This window comes from Osmerus mordax, chromosome 6, assembly GCF_038355195.1.
Source record: "Osmerus mordax isolate fOsmMor3 chromosome 6, fOsmMor3.pri, whole genome shotgun sequence".
Taxonomy (NCBI): Eukaryota; Metazoa; Chordata; class Actinopteri; order Osmeriformes; family Osmeridae; genus Osmerus; species Osmerus mordax.
Window position 1 is genome coordinate 17060049 of NC_090055.1, and position 22303 is coordinate 17082351.

The 22303-nt window shown below is 45.4% G+C and overlaps 1 protein-coding gene across 2 annotated transcripts; it reads left to right on the forward strand.

Annotated features, from left to right (window-relative positions):
- Window positions 1–989: 989 nt before the first annotated feature.
- On the forward strand, window positions 990–20944 carry chn2 (chimerin 2). Of its 2 annotated transcripts, none has more exons than XM_067238471.1 (13): window positions 990–1421; window positions 7063–7101; window positions 9085–9140; window positions 9516–9547; window positions 9781–9894; window positions 10080–10350; window positions 14756–15043; window positions 16884–16968; window positions 18362–18535; window positions 18858–18935; window positions 19092–19229; window positions 19337–19442; window positions 19547–20944. In XM_067238471.1, exons 1-13 carry the CDS (start codon window positions 1373–1375, stop codon window positions 19716–19718), a joined length of 1602 nt encoding a protein of 533 aa, XP_067094572.1. In that variant the 5' UTR covers window positions 990–1372; the 3' UTR covers window positions 19719–20944. The 2 variants fall into 2 exon arrangements, with proteins under 2 accessions (XP_067094572.1, XP_067094573.1); XM_067238472.1 differs by having other exon boundaries at window positions 14960–15043.
- Window positions 20945–22303: the final 1359 nt, after the last annotated feature.

Sequence of the window (22303 nt, forward strand, 5' to 3'; positions counted from 1 at the left end):
TTTAAAGAAGTCAAGGTATTTTCACAAAGACTGTGGCTCGAGATACCGCAAAGACTGCGGCTTGTGTGTTTTGGATTCCCACGAAGACTGCGGCTTGTTTATATTGGGAAACAACAAAGACTGAGATACCAAGACTGTGGCTGGAGATACCGCAAAGTGTGCGGCTTGTGTGTTTTGGATTCCCGCAAAGACTGCATGTATTTTGTTGAGTTACATTTTAATTTATATTGGGAAACCACAAAGACTGTGGCTCGAGATACCGCAAAGACTGTGAAATACCCCAAACACTGTGGCTTATGTGTTTTGGATTCCCGCAAATGCTGCGGACTGTGTTTTTGTTGAGTTACATTTTTATTTATATTGGGAAACCACAAAGACTGTGGCTCGAGATACCGCAAAGACTGTTGCTCGAGATACCGCAAAGACTGCGGCCTGTGTTCAGAAGGGTTTTATTATTACTTGTATTATTGATTTTATTGATTTTAAGCACCTTGAGCTGCAATTCTTGTATAAAATGTGCTATATAAATAAAGTCTTATTATTTATTAATGCATTTCGTAATTATTTACTTCACTGTTTCATTAGTTAATTAATTTTGACAACTTTGGACATCCATATGAGCGTACATCTGCATGCTTAAAAGCTCGTTAGCCACATATTTATTAGGCCTGTATGATATAGCCTCTCTAGGCTACTTTGTGTTTTAGTTTTGGAAATGCTATAATTTAATAACATTTAACATCTAGACCGTTAAAAAAGCTGAATGGAACTAGAGTTGAGATTTGCAGAGAACTGGTTTAGGTTCAGGGAGCCCTACAAGGCTATTGAATGAATCGATAAACTTTAGTAGCATACTGTACTCTCACTTTAAGAAGGCGTCAACGTCTCAGTGTGTTTATTACAATCCTTAAAGTGGCACATGGAAATGATAGAGTCCTGTAGGCAAACCCAAAGTATTTTAATTCTTTAGTAGGATGCATGGTCGAGAATGTCGCATCCACTTCAAATTTTGTTTGGGTCTGATGCATCAGTACATTCTAGGGCTACGATCGAATAATCCATGTTGCTGTACATTGCCTGACTATTTTTAACAGCGGTGAGTGGCAACAGTATGCGGCAACACAGCGCGCGGGGAAGCACTAGGGAAAGGAGAGAATAAGTGAAAGCACGTTCCACTGTCATACTAAAAGTCGTAGCAGGGAACTGGTCTACTAGGTGAGCAATTTAGTAAGACTTACACTACAAATAATTGACACTTCGGGAAAACGTAGACAGAAAGGGGACGTGACCGGTTGAGATGGACGGACCGCCGGAGACCTGCTGGGAGCGCACCTTGACCACACGCGAGTAACCGATCTTCAAAGCGATTGGGATGGCAGCATCTAGTAATTCAAGTCTCTCAGGTTCATCAGTCTCGTCAGGTGAGGAACATGTGAAGTGTGTGTATAGACGACTGTCCAGCGTGCCGTGAAAGGTTGAATTATTGTGTGCTGCACAAATGTAAGTGTCGTAATTACTGGCTTGGATACGTAACTTTTCCCATCTCTCTCCGATCAGTGCGTAATTGACATAGGCATCGCCCAACTATTGGGCACCGCTGGCGGTGCATTTCTGTCAATAATTTGTTGATCATCAATCGAGTGTCAATTTATCTGCCATCTCTGGTCTTTTTCTCTTTACATTTCACATGGGTTAGTGTTTCTGTTTTTGTTTAAGAAATTGTAGGATAGCTCTCACTGTACACTGTTGGTTGGAGTCTACCCATTTTCAGCTATGTTGGACTCAGTAGAATGACAAAGGAGCGTTCGTGTTCATCAATTCCCACCCAAAACATTTGTTGTGTCATTTCATTTTCCATAGCGCAGCCAGGAAAATGAAAATGAGACCAGGGCTCATTATGACATTTCTTAAAGGTTGCGATTTTCCAGTAATACTGTAGGCTACAGTATTGATACAATAGTTGACATACCAGGAAGTTTACCCTCTGAAATCCGCTGAAAGCCTCAACCCATACTGTACTATTCACGCGTGATAGGGACAAGGAAATAAGGCAAAAAACGTTGGGAATTTGTCATCTGATACAGCTAGGCAAATAAGAGTTGGCTATCGAGTTCCTCTACCAAAGCTTAATAGGTAAACCACTGGATGTTGCCCGTGTTTGCCAGGGTATAAAGTGCAGCATGCACTATCCCAGTTCCGGACTGTGGTGACTACACCAAAGACTGCAAGAAAGGACACGTGTGTGTGTGTTTGTTTTTATGTGTGAGTGTGTGTGTGTGTGTGTGTGTGTGTGTGTGTGTGTGTGTGTGTGTGTGTGTAATGAGAATGTGTCTATTTTCACATATGTGTAGTTATAAGTCACCTCGTGAATAAGTAGTTAAGTCCTAGCTCAATGGCAAAGGAGTGTGTTTACATCTGTGGTGTTTTTATACATCTATTCTGCCCTTGGGGAAGCTGTGGCTTACATAAACATCTACAATAGCATACACTAGTGTAATAAAGTATACATTCACATAGCTTGATGTAGCCTGCTTACGTCTACAGAGCGTGTGGCCCATTTCAGCCCAAGTGTGAGTGTGTTCACCGTTCTGCTGCTGACTCTTCATCACAGTAAGAGATATGATATCCTGTGTTTATACAGTTCTCTCTGCTTCGTTTTACCCTCCAATCTTACCACACAGACAGAGTCATATTTCCCCAAGGCGCTGCCCCTGAGAGCCAGGAGACAACTGCTCCCAGTTGATATAGCTTGTGGTAACCACATACTTCAGGCAGCATTATCTCATGTGTATGTTTGCCGAAATGAGTGGATTTACTGTGTGACCACTGGTTCTTTTAGGGGAAAGTCTTTTCTTACTGTGGCTTGGAGAGCTGTCATTACTGCTGGGCCCTCGATATAATTATCAAACGTTACAAGCTATGCTTCTGCCAGGGATGGAGTGCTTGTCACACGGGTATCATTATTTTTGTCAAGGAGCGTTTTGGCAGACACAACATTTGAATAATCTCGTCTATGAGGCATGTTACGGTGACAAATAAATGACGTTGTGCTCCAAATGACACTATATGGACTTTAACAAAATCACTTTTGGTATTGCTGTGTTCCTCTGTTTTACTGATCAGATTAGATTACACTGGTCTGGCCAATCAAGGTTGGGCTTTGATGCGATGTGGCTTTATTAATCTACTGAGGTGGGAGAGATGGAGTCGTAGAAGTGCATCCAAATGCATTGGGGGTTATAACACAACGAGAAAAATAACATCATTGAGACCCCTATTCCCTCGAAGGCACTGACTAGTACTTTATAATTGAAACAGAATTAGTAATACGTTCTGCTGTAATTTTCTCCCTCTGGTAGAGTCATTTGTGGCCATGTTAGTGCTGATCTCAGAGACTCCTACACCCTCTCTTGGCTCAGGCAGACTCAGAAGCACGAACCAGAATCCTGTTCGCCAGACATCTCTGAGGAAGAGAACGCTTTGAAAATAAATGATGGGATGTAGGATGGAAGTATGTCTCCTGCCTTAGGGCCGTGCCAACGGAATTAGATTGGGAGGCAGAAGTGTGTCCTGAAGCTGTTTTGTAAAGAGTGCCCTACACATGTATCTGTCTCCACACTGCGGGGTGCAATCACAGCAGTGAGGCTGAACCTGAGTACCTGAGTCATTTGTAACTGCTAACTGTCATTTCGGTGTCATTTCGACAGACATCCATTAGCAGGGCAAGGGAAGATCTGGATGTCAACCTTAGAAGAGGATTGATATTGTCCCTGCGTGGTGGTGGTGGGGGGGGGGGGGGGGGGGTCATATTGCCCCCGCTAACCAGTGCTGCTGGTGCGTCTGCTGGTTCCTCATTCATTATTAATCACCGGCACAGGCCCCCTCTGTGGCATGCACAAGCCAGGCCCTGAATCACATTACCAAACAGTGTGTTCTTCCCTTAACTGGTGCTGCAGCCCACACACTACACACAGACTGGGCACTGACATGACATTATGATCCACACCCGCCCACACACGCCCACACACACGCCCACACACATACACACACACATACCTTTTTCCCTCTCACATGCCCTTGTTTAATGACCCGAGTTTGAAAAGTTCATCTCAGCTCTACTATTTGCATCACTTCCTACACAGAATGGATAGTGTCGGAGATGGAGTGATACAGGTATGTGAGAACTGGTTTGACTGGGGAGGATTGGAGCTGCTTGTTTTAGAGGCGTGTGATGCACAGATGGTATCCCTACAGGGGCCGTGCTTCATCCTTATGACACGATGATCAGCAGTGTGTGTGTGTGTGTGTCCATCCCTGTGTGTGTCCATATGTTTTGTTGGGTCTAGCTGTGGAAAGGGATTGGGAGGGTGTTAAGTAGGGTGCAAGACCTGGATGTTTGGGTGGTCAAAGGACTTTGATAGCTTTCGTATTCCCTCATAGATGGTATTTTGTTTGTGCCTATTCATGCAAAATAGACCATCCTGGATGTTACACAAACTTTAAACTTTAACAATAGCTCAAATGTGTTACATTCTGAAACATCCGAAAGCCTTGCGTGAAAGGTGTTTTTGTCCAAAATAGTTTGAGTTTATCTTCTCTTGATCTTCAGCTTGATCTTTATTCATAACATATTCTCTTCGTCTCCGAGCAAACACCCAACAGTAATTATTTTATCGAATGCGTCTGTCTGCTGAGTAATGGAGGGCAACACAATTAATAGCAGTCTTCTCTTGGGGAGCAACCTTCCGGCAGCTTCCACATTCCAGATTCCGACTGATCAACACGCACAGCACAAACTCAACATTCTAAATTTGAAATTCTTTAAGATGTTTTTTAGATCTCAAACTCAATATGTGTGAGTGGATTGTGTGAGTCAGCTCCGAGCCTGCCTACAAGACTCTCCCTCCCCAGACAGTACTAGTGCACAAAAACAGACAGCAATGGCATCAGTTATTAAAAAGAATACGTTTCAAAAGAGACTTTTTGGCGGATGACCAAAAAATAAATCCCATTCTTCAAACGGGCCGCAGTAGATCGTTTGTTGGGATTGTTTTCTAGCGCGGCTCCTGACTTTGGGACGACAATACATTCTCCAAAGTAATGTGCTGTAACCACACATCAGCAAATGGAGCCTGAAGACTAATCAATCCCCTGGGACACCAAGTGTGGTCGCTGCTCCTAAGAGGCTCCATCAAAGTTTGTCCTTAAAAACACTTACACTTGCACTTATAGCAGTTCATGTTGTTTAATTGTAACTTGTTTAACTACATGCTCTTATGGTTCTTCCCTTTGGCACTTACTTTGGTTGTTCACAATGTGTGCTTCATGTTTTGGCTACTCGCAATGTTTTGTGGCTATCTTGTTGTTTTGATCAGTGACCTATGCACTTTGTAAAGCTCTCTCTTGGAAGTCGCTTTGGATAAAAGCGTCTGCTTAATGAATAAATGTAAATGTAAAAAGTCACCCTCTGGCTCTTTCTTTCCCTCCCTCCCTCAACCCCCTCCCGCTCTCTCGTTCTCTCCCCCCTCTATCTCTCTGTCTTTCTGTCTCTGTGTCTTTCTCGGTTCGACAGTGATTACCAGCTAGAGTAATAGCTAGCAAGAGTGAGTTTTATGGGGTTGATGATGCTCGGATGTGGCCCCTGTCAAGGTCTGGCTCCTCTGTGCCTCTGTGCCAGTGTGAGCACAGTACCGGTAGGTAGCAGTACGGAGGCAATGTGCTGACCTCCTGGAGTCAGACAGTTCACAAAGTGCTGACAGTCAGACAGACTCACTCTGGCGGAAATAAGACATGAATCTGTAGAGACTGGGATCGGAGGTATAGAGAGGATGTTTCAAGGCGACATCTGCGTCTCATCTTTGGACTTTGTCTCTCTCTCTCTAGCTCTCTCTCTGTCTCATTCTCTGATTTTGTCTGTCTCGATGTCTCTCTCTTTCTTTCTCTTTCGGTGTCCATCCCTGTCTGTCTCTTTCTTTCTGTGTCTATGTTGTCTTTCTCTCTTGCACACACATCCACTTTGTCCCAGGTGTATCCTCAGGGTGGTTAACATTCAGCCCGTCTCTCGCGGAGGAGGTCCGGGTCACACTATCGATTCACCGTGGAATGTGCAGGGATGTTTTAAATGAAGGTTGATCTTCAGGCTTAATGTGATTCATTGTTCTTACACGCAATTACTCCCCCTGTCTGATGGATCCTCCAGTCGGGAAGCCGTGAGATATATGTGAGTCTTGTGATCCATCAGGAACACGTCCTGTGGTTTCAGTCTGACCATATTTGGTCTTCTGACGTTACGCTAAGAATCTCTGCGACACAGAGGAATCCGTTGATGTCCCTCAGTGTGCTGATAAAGTTGGCACACAGATTTAAAACAATTGACCTATGGCGTTTGCGTAATGTTGGAATACCTTTAGGATCTTTAGACAGAGCAGAAGGCTGTCTTGAGATTGGGTGAGGCAGGCAACTTTTTCAGTTTGATGAATTTCAGTAGAAACGCCTTTAATTTGATTAAAGCATCTCACGCTCATACAAAACACCTCACCCGTGCAATTAAATGAGTGCAGATTCCCTCATGTTATCACGTATCGCCTTGGGGGTGTTGAGATGGAAAAATATATCTACTCTTTTTGTTTCCCTGTTTGCTTTAATGAACACTGCATATCATCAGACAGCGCCACCACGTAAATTTCTTTAGACGTGTCTGCGAAGCAGCATTTCCCCGGCTGGTATAGATCTGTTGTGTGCCAGCCCTAAGTAGAATAACTATCTGGACATCTATATCGATTGTCCTTGGAGCAGGGAGATGGCATCAAGCTGGTTTCATCAGCCCTCGCCATGTTGCAACTCGGCGTGGGGCCCTGTGCCCAATTACTTTCCATTGAAGAAACAAACAACACCTGCATCACCATGGCGATGAGCTCCCAGACCGATATAGGAGGGAAGGTTAAAGGAACCCTGAGAGGTGGATGTTGGAGATGACATAGTCTCGAAACGGCCTCCAAACATCTTTAGAAACATCTGTACATGCATGAGTATCTGATCGATGTCCTGTGTGGTTGTTTTCAGATCCTGAGGACTACCAGCCGCCCATATGGAAGTCTTACTGTGAGTATCTGTGAAGTCATGTGTGTTGATTAGGAATGTGGACCTTTGGCCCTGGCTTACATTACAAAGGATCTGTACAGTGTGTGATCTCATGAGCAGAAGCATAAATACTTAAGCTTAAGCCCTGTCAGGGTTTTCTGAAGGGTGTAAGTTGCAATGCATAATGCTGCATTTGTTTTCAAACTAGTACTCCCTCCAACACACACACACACGCACGTACACACGCACACAAACGTCCCTGCCAGCAATGCATAGCTCCATCCCTCACAGGAGCAGAATTTTGTGTCCTTTAGGACATTTATTTCTACCTGGAGGAAGCAGTCTAGCTAAAATATGATGATCTTTCCAGAACTCCTCATTATGCACTGTTATGTCAGAGTGGAGCGGAACTGGCTCCTCGTGGCTCCTCATCATATTAGCTTGGCATCTGCTGGAGACAGAGAAGCAGGGCCATCGGGATTTCTTTTTGGGGGGTTGGAGAGAGAAAGTGCTATCTGAAAATGAACATGCAGTGCAGTGCTGTAATTGGATGCTGCACATTTCTACACTGTGGATGTCGTAATACATCGTAAACGTCTTCTAAAAGCTGTCTCCTGTTCAGCACTGAATGCGGATAGCAAATAATGCATTTACATTAGCGGGATTCTTGTTGTAAAAGGAATGACATATACGGTATCAATGTGTTTTTCCAGTATACTGTGTTTGGATGCCCCTTGCGCCTGCCCGATGTTGATTTTGTTTGGTCTGAATGTGTTGTGTGGTTCTTCCCATCCATACAGTTCCACGTTTTTCACTTCTCCAATCTTCTTTTCCGCTGAGAGAAAACAGGGTGTATTTTTAGAGCTCACCACGTCCTCCGTCATGGGTGTGGATGCAGTCCAGCTCGTGCTGCTTGACTTGAGTCTCCATGACGAAAAAAAAAGAAAACTCACAGTCAGGAGTCTTCCATCCCCCGCGTGGAAAATCTGCCGCCGTTAAGATTCAGCCTGCTTCTCACCCTTTTACACCACTCCCAGTGCTGCTGTTTTGTACGTTACACGAGGACATGACACATACAGCATTTGACAATATGACAATTTCCCTGGTATTTCCTCACTTCCACACAGTTTCACATTCCGCACCACCAAACATAACAACCTCCCCACTGACTTCATCCTCCAGGTTTAGATAACAGCTGTATTGACTGTTTTGTAGATGGTAAAGCAACAGGCCAACAGCGTGTGCATTTGGGGGATTAAAAGCAGATTAAAATGGATGGCTTTAACATCTTAGGAAAAGGGACTAGACACGACATACATTCCGTTGATCTCTTCAGTCGAATACCCTGAGGTAAGCCTGGTATGTGTCTTGTTGTTCTGCTCAGAGACAAAATCCCCCCCCCCCCCAATCAGTTTTCGACTGTTTTTACAGATTTACACTTCGTTGTCCAACTCTTTTAAGTATGTCTAATCTATAGCGGCCCAGCGCTGCCGTTACAATATGTGTTGCTGTGCTTCCATCCATCCCCGTCAACAGGATTAATTTACACCGGCAAACATCCTGCATTAGGCCTAGAGTCGCACGCTGTGAAATATGCATCCATTCACTAAGAGGGCTCGGAGAGTTATGCCCGATGTCATATAAAACACCGGAGAGATTAGCCATACCCATTTTAGCAAATGGCCCCTGGTCTACCTTGTTGGCTTTTCTCTGAATCAAACCACTGGTAGTTCGAGTGAAAACAGCCTTAAGGAGACGCAGCGACGTGTCGTGACAATGCCCTCGCCGTGGCCAGTGAATGACTCCTCCCACACAGCCTCGATTCGTTTACCTCCACTCCATTTAACACTACACACACTGTCTTGGCCTGCATGTGCAGTGTTGTGACTCTGGCGCTATGTGTTAGAACAGGACGAACGTAGCCCAGGGCGCTACATAGCTGTGGCTATAAGTGGACCAGTGGAACAGAGCCCAGTGTGAGTGTCCGTGTTTCTCCCCCCACAGTGTATCAGCTCCAGCAGGAGACTCCCAGGCCCAAGAGGATCACATGTCCTCAAGAGGTCAGTCCATCTGTCCGCACATCTGTCCGCACATCCCACTCGTCGACACGAGTGGGATGAACCGGCGTCCTCCAATGACACACACTGCAGCCTCTACGAACCCATTATCCATAACATCCTAACAACTAGGCCCTTAGAGCTTGCTATTAATCATCAGCTGTTTTAACATCGTTTGTCTAATCCAGCTCCAACATGGCAGACAGTGGTTTGGCAGCATTAGACAGAGGCAGGGACTTTAGACAGGCATTGATATGTGTGCTGTGGGAGAGAGACTCCTATCTCGAACACAGGCTGTTAGAATGCCTGGCAAAGCCATTAAAATGAGCTTTGACTGGACATCACGCCGTCAGACCATATATCTTCTCTGGCTTACAGATGGAGAGCCGACCGAAATACTACGGCAGAGAGTAAGTGTGACTTTGTTCATGTCATCGCTGTTGTCTGTTCTTTAATAAGGCTGTCAGCTGTGGGCTGAGTGGGTGTCGTTTGTCATTGATGCCTTGCATTAGATGTGGTTTGGCCTTCAAGCGTGGGTTGATTGTGTGTGCGTGTTAGAGATGTGGGTGTGACGTGAAGAGAGACTTGTGGGAGTGGAGAGACGAGGCCGCGGGAGTGACAAGGGACGTGCGGATGTTCACAGGTTCCACGGCCTGGTCTCTAGGGAGTACGCAGACGAGCTCCTGGGGGGGGCGGAGGGGGCTTACCTCATCAGAGAGAGCCAGCGGCAGCCAGGGACGTACACCCTGGCCCTGAGGTACCACACTCATGTCATGTTCAAGGCGGCCGCTGCCATTGGTGGCCCCTTTTTTCGCTCCCCCTTACCCACTCACTCACTCGCGCATTCACTCGCGCACTCACTCACTTACCTACTCACTCACTAAATCACTTGTTCACTCCCGACCTCCCTCCCTTCCTCACATTCTTCCAACGCGTCCCCAGGTTTGGCCGCCAGACCCTGAACTACAGACTCTTCTATGACGGGAAGCACTTTGTGGGGGAGAAGAGGTTCGAATCGGTGCATGACCTGGTGACCGACGGCCTCATCACCCTGTACATCGAGACCAAGGCGGCCGAGTACATCGCCAAGATGACCACCAACCCCATCTACGAACACCTGGGCTACACCTCGCTGCTCAAGGACAAGATGGTGAGCCGGCTGAGCCGAGGGCGGTCGGAGCAACGCAGGGTCACCTTCCAGAGGGATGACAAGGTGAGCTGGGGTCTCTGGATGATGGTCGGTTTGCGTTAATTAACCATGTGTGTGTTGTTTTTTACAAGCAAGATTTGTGCAATAATATTGGGAATATTATTGGAACTATTTTTCCCTCTTAGCACCTGAACTTTCTTGTTGTACATCGTTTTTTTTTGCTTTGGTGTGATTGTAGTTGAAGGTGCAGTATGTCTGGCTAAATGACTAACGTCTTCTCATGAAAAGTTGTACATGACCTTGGCCATGACCTCTCTCGCACAGGACCAAAGGAGAGACTAGTTTGTGTTTACTTCCCCCCTTTCCAACCAGTTCTACTGCTAACTGCTTATGTCTACGACTAGAATCTGCTACCCAGGGATCCCCATTAGCTGGTGTGTCTACTGCATCAAGTTATAACAGAGTATTTCATGCTTTGATAGCCTGTCCTGGGAGAAGTGCATTATCCCTGCAGGGGTGTGTGTTCTCTTATGCTTCGTTGACTTCTTTGAAAGATACTGATCACCTAGGGGACTTGGGGGTTGGTTCCTCCGAGGCCACAGTCTCAGACACAGGGCTGGTATTGAGTGAATCACACTGTGCCGCTGATTGTTTTTATGAACTGTGGTGGAATGATAATGACTAATTAACCGATGAGAAATGAGGCGTCCCTGTGCATTCTGTGGCACGTGCCAAAGCCATTCCCTGTGTCTCCACTAGATGGCGACCAGACCAAGCTACCCTCACACGTCTCTCCTGTCCCTTTTGTGTGTTTGTCGTGATAGATAGGCGAGGCTTTTTCCTCCATGGATGAATATCTATACCCTGCTTTCTCATCGGACCATGCGCTAGGGCAGTAGCTGTTATGTCATGGAACAATCTATGGTATTTGAACAAATGCATTAGTTCTGCTGAGGAAGTATGAGGTGTCCACTAGCTCGCCGTGAACGCCATTCACTGTCTGACAGAGACACGTCTGTCTGGTGTCATGTCAACAGAAGGGGATGATGCCCCTCTAACGACAGTGTGATTAACGTCACTGTCAGTGTTTAGGAGAGACACACAGTTAGCCCTTAATGCTGGTATGTTAGGGATGTAGTACCACTCCTGGTCAATAGTTTAAAACTCCAGGGATTCCAGCACATATTAGCACTCAAAATAACAGCAACTTCTTCCAGGGCGACTCTCCTCAATATCATTACAATGCAGAAAATCTGACCAGATTCTTAACGTCTTTGTCCTTTAGTTTGTACTAGATTCTTAATGTGTTTGTCCTTTAGTTTGTACTAGATTCTTAACGTCTTTGTCCTTTAGTTTGTACCAGATTCTTAATGTGTTTGTCCTTTAGTTTTGACAGAGGCGTTTTGTATCCACTAAACATACAATCTGTGCTTAATCTCATACTGAATCGTCTTCCGAGCAAGTTTGTTGGGAAAGAAGATGGGTCGTTTTGTTTATTTTTTTACAGCAAAGGACCTCTATTCTGTAAGCTTACTGTCCAGTCCAGGATCTGGATAATGCCGATTTCTCGAGTGGCATTATATAACGTACATAGCCTCAAGACTGATGATGGCAGGCTCATCCACCTAGAAGACCTGTCAGTCACATCCAATCGAATGCCAGAGACAGGAGTGCTTGTCATCCTGTCCCGTCCCACACATGTCCCTGAGGAGGCCTCGTCTAATGGCTCCCATTGAAGGCACTTAGACCTCGGTGCCCAAGCTTTACCACTCCCTTGGGCTGGAGGCCAAGTGGTTGCTGAGTATACACTCTCATCTCTAAACTCTCTTTGCACATCTCGTCAAATATCTACTCTGTGCTTCTGTTATTGAGGCCCGTGTGTGGTCTCTGGGGTGTGTTTGGTTGGGCGAGTAAAATTCCTACCATGAGATTGACTCACTCGACCTGCCCAGCCACCTTCCATGTAGCCTCTTCAGTTCACACGCCTTGCCTATTGTGTGTGTTGGAGCTGCCACAGTGTCCAGACGCCTGCAAGTTTCCTGGTAACAACAGCCCGTTCTTGAGAGACAGTCACCACACTGGTTTGATCTCTGCAGGGCTTAGTAACAACAACGAAACAAATAGTTCTTAGTTCCCAGTATTGTGTGCAACCCGGACAAATGTTGTGTACATATGGTTTGTTTGTCTTTACACCACCTACAGTATCGGCTGTAGGCATAGGAAATTGCCATAAATATCTGCTTGCTGAAAACATGAAAATGATTGGCCAGAATTACTGGAAGCATTTGTTTACATCAACAGCTTTTATCACTTTTTTATATATATATATTTTTTTACTAAAGTACCCATCTGCAAATTCTGTGGAGTGAAGAACATTCAGTGACTGACCACTGTTTTTCTGCTTGTCTGAGACACTGTTTGGTTTGTTTTGTGTAGGAATGTGTGTGGCTTCCTCCTGCTGTCCTTGCTGTGTCTGTGTCCACAGCAAAAACACTAGTGTTACTTTCCCATGATGCCCTGCTGTCTGTTCAGCTGCGCCCTCACACAGTCTAGGGAGAATAAAAGAGCCTGGCCACTGAAAAGAGACCAGGGTTTTTGTCCGGCTCCCTTTTGTGTCCTTTCTTCCAGGTCGTTCTTTAAGAGACGAGAAGCCATCTGCCCAGGCACAAAGAGCATAACCCCTCACTCACACACTTTACCAACACCCCCCCCCCCCCTCCTTCTTCTCTCCCCCCCTTTTATTTCTGTGGCTCACATTCTCTTACCCGCCTGTTACTGTTGTTCTCCCTCCAAGGGGTAAAATTATCCACTGGAGTTCCTCCCTCACGTTTCAATCCTTCATCAGGGCTACTCTGGTCAGGTTGGGCATAAACAGATACTGCCAGTTCCCTCAGAAGAGGGGGGGGGGGTGTCAGACACGACAAATGACTCCACCTGTTCTGTCACCCGCCCTCCACCATTATTCTTATGGCTACAGCTCTTAGTCTTTGGGTCGAAGGGTTCAGGGTTGGAAGGTGTGCAAAAGGCCTGAAGCCATTTTTAAACAGAGCTATTGTGTCTGTCAGAGCTTGAAGCTGCCAAACCTCCCATTTCAGCTTTGGGGCTTTTGCATATTCCTCATTTAATCTCAGATTTCAATTTCCCTTTCAGTCTCCATCTCCCTCTAGGTTTCCATTCCTCGACTCACTTATTGTTCAAGATCTTTTCTTTTACTGCCGCCAATCTTCTCTTTCTTTCTATAATTTCTCCACTATTCCCCCCTCATTCTTCTCCGATTTTTGAACACACTCCAGCATAGAGTCGTATATCTCAGTTATCTTCTGCTTGATTAAATGATGTTATTGTTACTTGCACTGATGACCATTTAGATGTTGTTTGATTGCAGGAGAGTAGCAGAGCCTCCTGGTGCTGGGGATGTTTTCCGGGCATGGGGTGAGGATAAGGGGTGGGGGGTGGTGAGGTTAGAGGGTGGGGGGTGAAGGGTGGGGGTGCTCAAAAGGGACCAAAGTGCTTTGGAGTCAGCAACAACCCCCCGTTGGCACTGAGCATGGCTGCAGGCTTGCAAATGATCTCCCCCCCTCCCCCCCCAGGATTTGATAAGGATTTGGGCACCACAGGATTACGCCCTCAATGAGGATTATGCCCGTAATCCCTCCCAATCTCAGTGGAGGGTGAGGTTGTGTCGTGGCTGTGCTGAGAGAAGGGTGATTGGCGGGAGCAGGCAGGAGTCGTAGCGTCTGGGGCCTGGGTCCCTGGGAGGTCATCCACCAGCAGACTGAGATATGCGGAGGTCAAGATCTAGTTGATTTAAGAGGGCGCGGCACGGGTGCTAGAGGGCCAGGGACGGTCTGGATTGAGTTGCTGACTGTGTCAGGCTTCCGTGAGGGGGCGACGTGAGGACTTCCGAGTGCGTTTGGAGACGTGGTCCTGGGGGTTCTCAGCAGTTAAGTGTTGTCATCTCCTACTGAGGGGAGTGCTTGTCCCCAAGGCAGAGCGCTAATGGGGAGTGCGCTCTGTGCTTTAGAGAGTCTGGATGGACCATTGATCCTGCTTTGGAGATCTGCTGAGCCGTGTTGAGCGGTGCTGACAGCACACCCTCCTACAAACGACCCACCCATACCCCACCCCCAACCTCGATACCCAAGACCCCTCTCTCTCTCTCCCTTTCCTTTCTGGTTGTGTGAATGAGGGCCATTGTGTGAGGCACACTCCTGCCCTGGGGCCGCCCACTGCTGCAAACCCCCCCCCCCCCCCCAATATCCCCTCAGCCTCCGCCCCCTCCCCCCCCAACACTCCTCTCACTGCTGCCGCTGGACCCAGATCAGTTGCAGAGCCGCCCCCATCCTGGCTGTCATCAGTTGCCCTCCTGGGTCGGAGGGGAGTGGAGTGCAGCTGCCGTCTCTGCGCTGTGCTGCTGCCGGCGTGCCGTTGCTCAGCACGAGTGTCTCTGTCCACCACGTCCTCACAGAAGATGGAGGGTCCGTGGGAGCCGGGAGAGATGCCCACGGAGGAGGGGAGCCGAGGAGGGCTGGGAGGAGAGCTGACGGCCCACAAGGCTAAGAGACAGGAGCGCAAGCGGCAGGAGCTGCTGGCCCTGGCGCTGGGGGTGAGGCTGGGGAGCAGAGGAACGCTGCTCTGGAAGCCGCTAAAACTGTTGGCCTCCTGTCCACAGATCTCCTCCCCTCTGCTGCGGAGGAGCGCCCTGAAGGAATGCCCAGAGAGGCAGTGCTCCTACGAGAAGATCCACAACTTCAAGGTGAGCGATTGTTTGTGTTGTGGACTTGGAGGGGGAGGTGGGCAGGCTGGCTGGGAGAAGGGGGGTCTCAAGCCTTCCAAAATAGCAAGTTGCTTCTCTGTAGATACTATGTTGTTTGAGTTTTGATTTTATTTTTATTATGATTCTGACCTGAGTATTACAAAGTTTAAAGTCACTTTACATTCTCGTGTTTCAAAATAGCCCTTGGAGCCCTTCTTTTTTTTTTTTTACCTTAATAGGTACCTGTTATCTGGGTACAGTAAGATGTAGGCAGTTATCTGGGTACAGTACTGGAATGCAGAATGTGAGTTTGATCTGGTCCTGAGAATTCTTGCAGCTGTTTTCTGTGTGCTTAAAGTTGAATATATTGATCGTGCCTAATGGAAAAGTGTATCATGTAACCCGTTAACTACAGAAAACATTGATTGTTATTGATTTTCAAGCTCTTGAACCTATGTGTCCGTTGGGAGGAAAAATATTCAAAGTTCAATCGATGATTTACTCTTCTATTCCTCTACTGTACATACGTAACTTGAAAGTGGGACACATTGATGTATGCTATTTACCATAGAGGGAAAACAACAGAGAGGCGGGGGATTGATAAAGAGAGAGACGGAGACAGAGAGAGAGAGAGAGAGACAGACAGACAGAGAGACAGAGAAACAGAGAGACAGAGAGAGAGAGAGAGAGAGAGAGAGAGAGAGAGAGAGAGAGAGAGAGAGAGAGAGAGAGAGAGAGAGAGAGAGAAGGGGTGTGGTGGGTGGGCATGGAAGGAAGGAGAGAAGATACAGGTGGGCACCTGAATACTTCCTTGCTATTGTTCTCATTGTATCTCAGGTTTCAGTTAACCTCCAGGTTACAATAGCCCTCAGCATACTATCTGCTCCCCCTGCACTAGGGCCACAAATTGTCCACTCAACACCTGTCTCCCTAATCTGTGCTCGTCCATTAACTCCCCACACACTGAATGAGCTTATTATGGAGTTTATATCAACACAGCCGATAGGGATTAATAATACATGCCATTCTTTTGTGAAGGAATTGACGTTCCAGAAACTGCAGCATTTAGTTAATTGTTTCCACCAGTGTAGGACATGTGTGTTTGTCTGTGTGTGTCTGTTTGCCTGTGTCTGTGTCATTTAACATGCTACCTTGTATGTTTGCAAATATCTATCAGTCCACTAGCCCAGTAACAGATGTCAGACATATTATTCTAAATCTTTTAATCTGACTTGAATATTCAAATGCCCTCATCATGGTCGGGGGGTTCCCCTCTCCTGATCAGAGGGAGCTAATCCTTCGCTTCAGCGATTGGCCCTGAGCACGGCCTACTATATGACCTTTAGATTTTACCTTCATATTTTTTCATTACACAGATGCTTTTATCTATTGTGACATCCAAATAGGGCAGTAAGTACTGTAGTAAGTATAACAGAAGTTCTGATGACTTACAGTAACACGTGAGTCAGGTGTGTGTCTTACAGGATGATGTGTCTGCCCTTCCCTTCACTATGAGACGCTTGTGTTCTTTGGGCTGTTGTGAGAGTAGCGACAAAGCAAATCTGTGTATTGTTGTACTAAATGCCACACAGCACTGTAATAGCACAGGTCCGTTCTTCCTTGAGAATGTGAGAGCATGAACGAGATAAAAAACGAAATAACCTCCCACTCAGAAGAACATCGTGTGTTCTTCTGAGTTTTAGATACACAACGTTGACCTTTAATGCTGGCGTAATGCTGTCGAACTCAACGTTGAGGCTTTAGATACACAACGTTGACCTTTAATGCTGGCGTAATGCTGTCGAACTCATCGCCTGTTCTTGTTTTGTCCCTACCACAGGTTCACACATTTCGGGGGCCACACTGGTGCGAGTACTGTGCCAATTTCATGTGGGGTCTCATTGCCCAAGGCGTTCGTTGCTCAGGTAACCGTCCCCTACATTAAATAACCCAGCCATACTAACCCAGCATATTGTGCATTCCATCTGTTCAGACTGAAACTGATACTAAGCCCTTTCATGGGGACTTTAGTTACACCTGTAGACAACTCCTACTTCTGTTCAGAACAGTTTTGGGTCAATTCCAATGCTACGCTTCACAGCACATAGTTCTCCAGTGTGACATGAGCCGGGAAATGCTGTTTATTTCGTCCCAAATCAGCAGAGATCCAACATTGCTACAGAATATGATCAGGGAACAAACCAGTTTGGTTCCCCTTGCAGGAATGATATCAACAGTATCCACAGACACGATAAGAGTTATGCTATGAGAACGTCCCAGTCAAGCAAGAAAATCAACATACACTACTTTGTCTACAACAATAAACAGCCGAAAGAAATAAAGTAACTTTCACTCTGTCTCTCTACAGTACATCTCATAATAGACGGGTAGGCTATAATCAGTCTCTACGGTTTCTTTTCTCTCACAATCAGTGAGATTAAACAAGGGAAATGGGGTTTCCCACAGTGTGCGTGCTGGAGTCACAAGTTTCCATTATAGCTCTGATACAGTCTTGACATTGACGTGTGTAACGGACAAACATGGCTGCTCGCTCCTCGGACAGATGTTTGTTGTTTATCCGCTAGCCGAGCTAGTAGACCCCGGGCTAACGCTGGTGTCATCAGACACCCCTTGTGCTGTGGCAATCAGGAGGTCTCTCTTTGTCTGATCTCATAGTAGCCTAGAACTTGACTGTAACACAGAGACACAGTACATCTCACGCTTGCTTTCTCTCTTTCAGTCGGTCGCCCCCTGTCCCGTTTTTCGATCTCCCCTTCTTCCTCTTCCTTCTCTCTCTGTGTGGTTTAGTACTCTTGAGAAGAAGGGACCTAGTCAGCGGACCCCAACAACAATGTGTTTGTGGCTGTAAAAGTGCCAGCTATACGTGATGATGAATGACTCAGCTGGATGTTGTGTCCCCCCCGCCCCCCGTCCCCCGTCCCCCCATTATTCACCAAATATGTAGACAGGCAGGCCACCTAAGCCCACATTCCTGTGGCATCTCCCAGACTGCTTGTTCTGTCTTTCTCACAGCCAGTGATGCCACACAGACTCAGCTCTCTCACTCGCAGCTGTCCAACGCCTTCTCCGTGACTAAAACCACAACACTGACACCCAGCCAGCACCATCCCCCAGGGCCATATCCTGTGTGATCCTCCACTGAGGTGCCATGAAACAGCCTGTCCAATATATCCAAGCTGGGTGTGCTTCCCTGACTCATTATCTCTGACTGACTGCTGTTTTTCAGGGTACTGGATGGAGCTGTGTAATCTTTTGCTACTGTATCACATTGTAACTCTTCCTGACATCTTCCTCTAGACTGCGGGCTGAACGTGCATAAGCAGTGCTCCAAGCTGGTGCCTAGTGACTGCCAGCCAGACCTGCGCAGGATAAAGAAGGTGTTCAGCTGTGACCTCACCACGCTGGTCAAGGCCCACAACACGACACGACCCATGGTGGTAGACATGTGCATCCGAGAGATTGAACTGAGAGGTATGGATACATTCGTTGATCTGTGCGATACGTCGATTTTGTCTGAGTGGTTTCATTACAACTGACTGCTTGGTGACCTAAATATAACTAACTTGAGTCCATGACATGAATAAAACTGATACATTTGAGTGAATATTAAAACTCATATTACCTTATCTCAGCAGCCTGGGTTTGAATCCCACCTCGGCCCTCTGCTGCATGTCTTCCCCTCTCTGTCTCTCTTTCTGCCTTTCCTGTCACACTTCACTTAAAATATGTTCAATAAAGCATGGGAAAAGCCCCCATAAATGTGTATCTAAAACTCACGCTTTCCTGATCTCAGGTCTGAGGTCTGAGGGATTGTACCGCGTGTCTGGTTTCTCAGAGCACATCGAGGATGTGAGGCTTGCCTTTGACCGAGGTTTGTCTGAAAATTCCTTTCTTTCTCCCAGGACCTGAGTTTGTACAAAAGTTTGAATAAAAAGCATATTTTGGAGCGTATTGACATTGGAAAAAAAGATGTTTGTGTAATGGAATAAAGGGAGAAACAGCGTTGAATCTTGTCTCGTCTGTGTAGATGGTGATAAGGCAGACATCTCTGCGGATACGTACGCAGATATCAACATAATCGCTGGAGTTTTGAAGCTCTACCTTAGAGATCTCCCCATCCCGGTCATAACATTTGAGTTGTACTCCAAATTCGTCCAAGCAGCAAGTAAGACCTCCCACATCAAGACCAACCTGACCAATCCCCATTATTCTCAATCAATGTTGTCAACCTGCATCATGCTAATGATGACATAATACCACTTCCTCCCACAGAAATCCCCAACCCTGAATCCAGACTAGAGGCTATCCATGAGGGCCTACTGCTCCTGCCCCCAGCCCACCATGAGACCCTGCGCTTCCTGATGGCTCATTTGAAGAGGTGAGCTTCCAGACACCGGCCCTCAGTATCATGGCACATAACATTATGCTGTTGTTCCAGGACATTCCTAACAGAGCTTTCCCATGTGCCTGTCTTCCCCACAGGGTCACAATGTTCGAGAAGGACAACTTCATGAATGCTGAGAACCTTGGTATCGTGTTTGGGCCGACGTTAATGCAGCCCCCTGAGCAGAGTGCCCTGACCACCCTGAACGACATGAGACAGCAGAAGTTGGTGGTGCAGCTCTTGATAGAGAACGAAGAGGTCTTGTTTTGAGGACTGGAGCCTATTTACAAATGACTTTTATTTATTCTGTATCCGAGGAAACCAAGCCAAGCCCTGATTCTGTCTTCAAACAACATGTGAAACATGTTTATAGTGTGGTCCGATTTGAGCTTACAGTGCTTTTCTCTCATAAGCATGGCTACAGTGTATCTGGCAAAGTTAGGTCAGACACCACACCTGTGTTCCTGTATGAGGTACTGGGGTAAAGGTCCCAACATTCAGCAACTACTGTGTCATGAATCAAGCCACTCGTAGCATTAGCACATTACGGTGGCTTGGGTTCAATAGTGCTTTAATCAATAGGGGACACCATATTGATTGGCTGGTCAAATGCATCATATGTATTTGTGCACACTGTGATGAGTTTGACAAGGGAATGCAGGTTCAATTTGAATCCAAGATCTGTTACTTTTCAAATCTGGTTCGAGTGGGAACACATTAAGAACTATGCGCAAAATTAAATGACAATGAAGATCATTGGTAGCTTTTAAAGCACTTTTTCTTTTGCAAAGAGTGTGGTGAATTTATTTTATTCAGATGTGTTTTTATGGTGGAATTTTTCTGCATTATGTTCTTTTGTGTAATATTATGTACATAATGTTGGCTGTCAAGAGTGTGAGTGGTTTAGCCTAGCATTCATTTACAAATGCAAAGTTGAAAAAGTGTACTACTGTACAAGTAAAACAGCATACCCTTCAAGGAAAATGTGTTTTTATTGTTAGTGTGTTATTAATTTTATTATTGAATGTTCTAGGCAAAGTCAAAATGGTTCATCCTTATAAATATTCACGAAGGAAAAAATGGATACATGCTTATCATGCATGCATAGACAAAATCATTTCAAATTCAGTATACATCTGTATAGTACAATACATGCAGGAGTTACAGTTTGCCAACCAACTGCAGGATGCTGTATACGGTTATTCGTCCAAGAACGTTTGTGGAAAATAAAATACCCAGAAGGATTCTCAATTGAGTCAGACTACATAGTTTGGGATATTTCTGAAACACCCAAACAGCCTGGAGCAAAAGTAGTTGAATTTAACTTCTCCAACTTTCAACCTAGTCGGAGTAATAAAGGTAGCTAACCATTGTATAATTTGATATAATTATGTGAATCCTTTTTACAAATCAATTTTATTAAAAGTATTTTTGTGATGGGTGCAATTAAGATTGTAATTTATCAAATAATGATTTATTAAAGGATGTGAAACTTCCATTTATACTATTTTGTGTCTGTCTTATTGCTCAAGTTGTTTGTTGTCTGTCTTATTGCTCAAGTTGTTTGTTGTTGTAGAGATCATTTCACCTGCCTCCCTGTGGGCGGAGCTAGACAGGTGATAAAGGCAGGTCAGGTGAGCAATTTCAGACACAAACATTGTAACCTCCTGTAGGTTATGTTAACAAAAGTCTGCTATACAAAGAGGGATACCCTATCAAATTCACAGTGGATTTCATCTTTCCAAGACTACAGAAGACAGCATCAGGTCACTATAGCCTGCTTTTATCAACACTGCAGTAGACGCACACATATTATTATTCAATCAGTCTTGTAATAAGAATATAATTAACATGAACTCATATACTCTTACAGGTAGGCTACCACAAAATCCTAGCCATGACAGCGAGATACCCTTGGTGGCGGGCATTTACCGTGAGGAAGAAGAATAACACAACATCGACAGATGAGGAATCTGGGGATGCCAAACCTGATGGAGAAACTGCGTCTTCCATCGCATCACCATCCACAGATTCTGCAAAGGGAAAATTTCACAAGGAAATTTTTGAAGAGGCAGAGTTTGAGCCTATGTTCAATGAACAGACGTGCCGACGGAACCTCAACATTTCTCGTTCGGGACGATTTAAAGAAAAAAGAAGAGTTCGAGCGGCCATTCCGGATAACAGCAACTTTAACAATGGAAATGTCGGACTGGCTGTTGTTGCAAAATAGAATATAATGCACTATAATCACTGCCAAGTGACGAAGTGTACCTGTAGCTTCACATTTACTTGTTTAATGGGCACTTTAGAGAGGACTTACAGCTAGTAGAGGACAATAACTCATTGTCAATGATTTAAATATGTAGTATATTCAATAGGTGGGATCAAAATGAAGGAATAGATCATCATCAACTTTTTACATATTCTAGTAATTTATTAGTATGTGGGTTCGTCTGAAACAATATACCACGTATGACCTTGTTTATACTTCTAGAAAGGTATGCAGTACACTGTAAAAGTAAATGTACACGTATTTTTTATTTAGTTTAGTCATTTGGTTTTACCTAAAGAACCTGTTAATATATTTAATTCTAAATTGTAGGCCTATGCAAAGTGATTAGTGTTTCTATGCACAACCTTGACATCTTTGTTTTGAACAGATGCACGCACGTCTATCTCTCTCAAACGCTCTCTTTCACAAGCACGTACAAATTGCACACACGTTGACATTATGTTTTTGTCACACCAGACTCAGGTACATGAAGTAGTCATTGTCAGTAATTAGTTTAATAACATATCTACAGAATACTTAATTCACATGGAATGTAGGTCCTACATCATTATTGTTTTACTTA

Bases quoted from the DNA above. Each gene is read 5' to 3' on its own strand.
- chn2 (XM_067238471.1), top strand. From the start codon at position 1,373: ATGGCAGCATCTAGTAATTCAAGTCTCTCAGGTTCATCAGTCTCGTCA. The intron at 7,102-9,084 runs GTGAGTATCTGT...CTCCCCCCACAG, and splicing joins GCCCATATGGAAGTCTTACT to TGTATCAGCTCCAGCAGGAG. The intron at 10,351-14,755 runs GTGAGCTGGGGT...ACGTCCTCACAG, and splicing joins CCTTCCAGAGGGATGACAAG to AAGATGGAGGGTCCGTGGGA.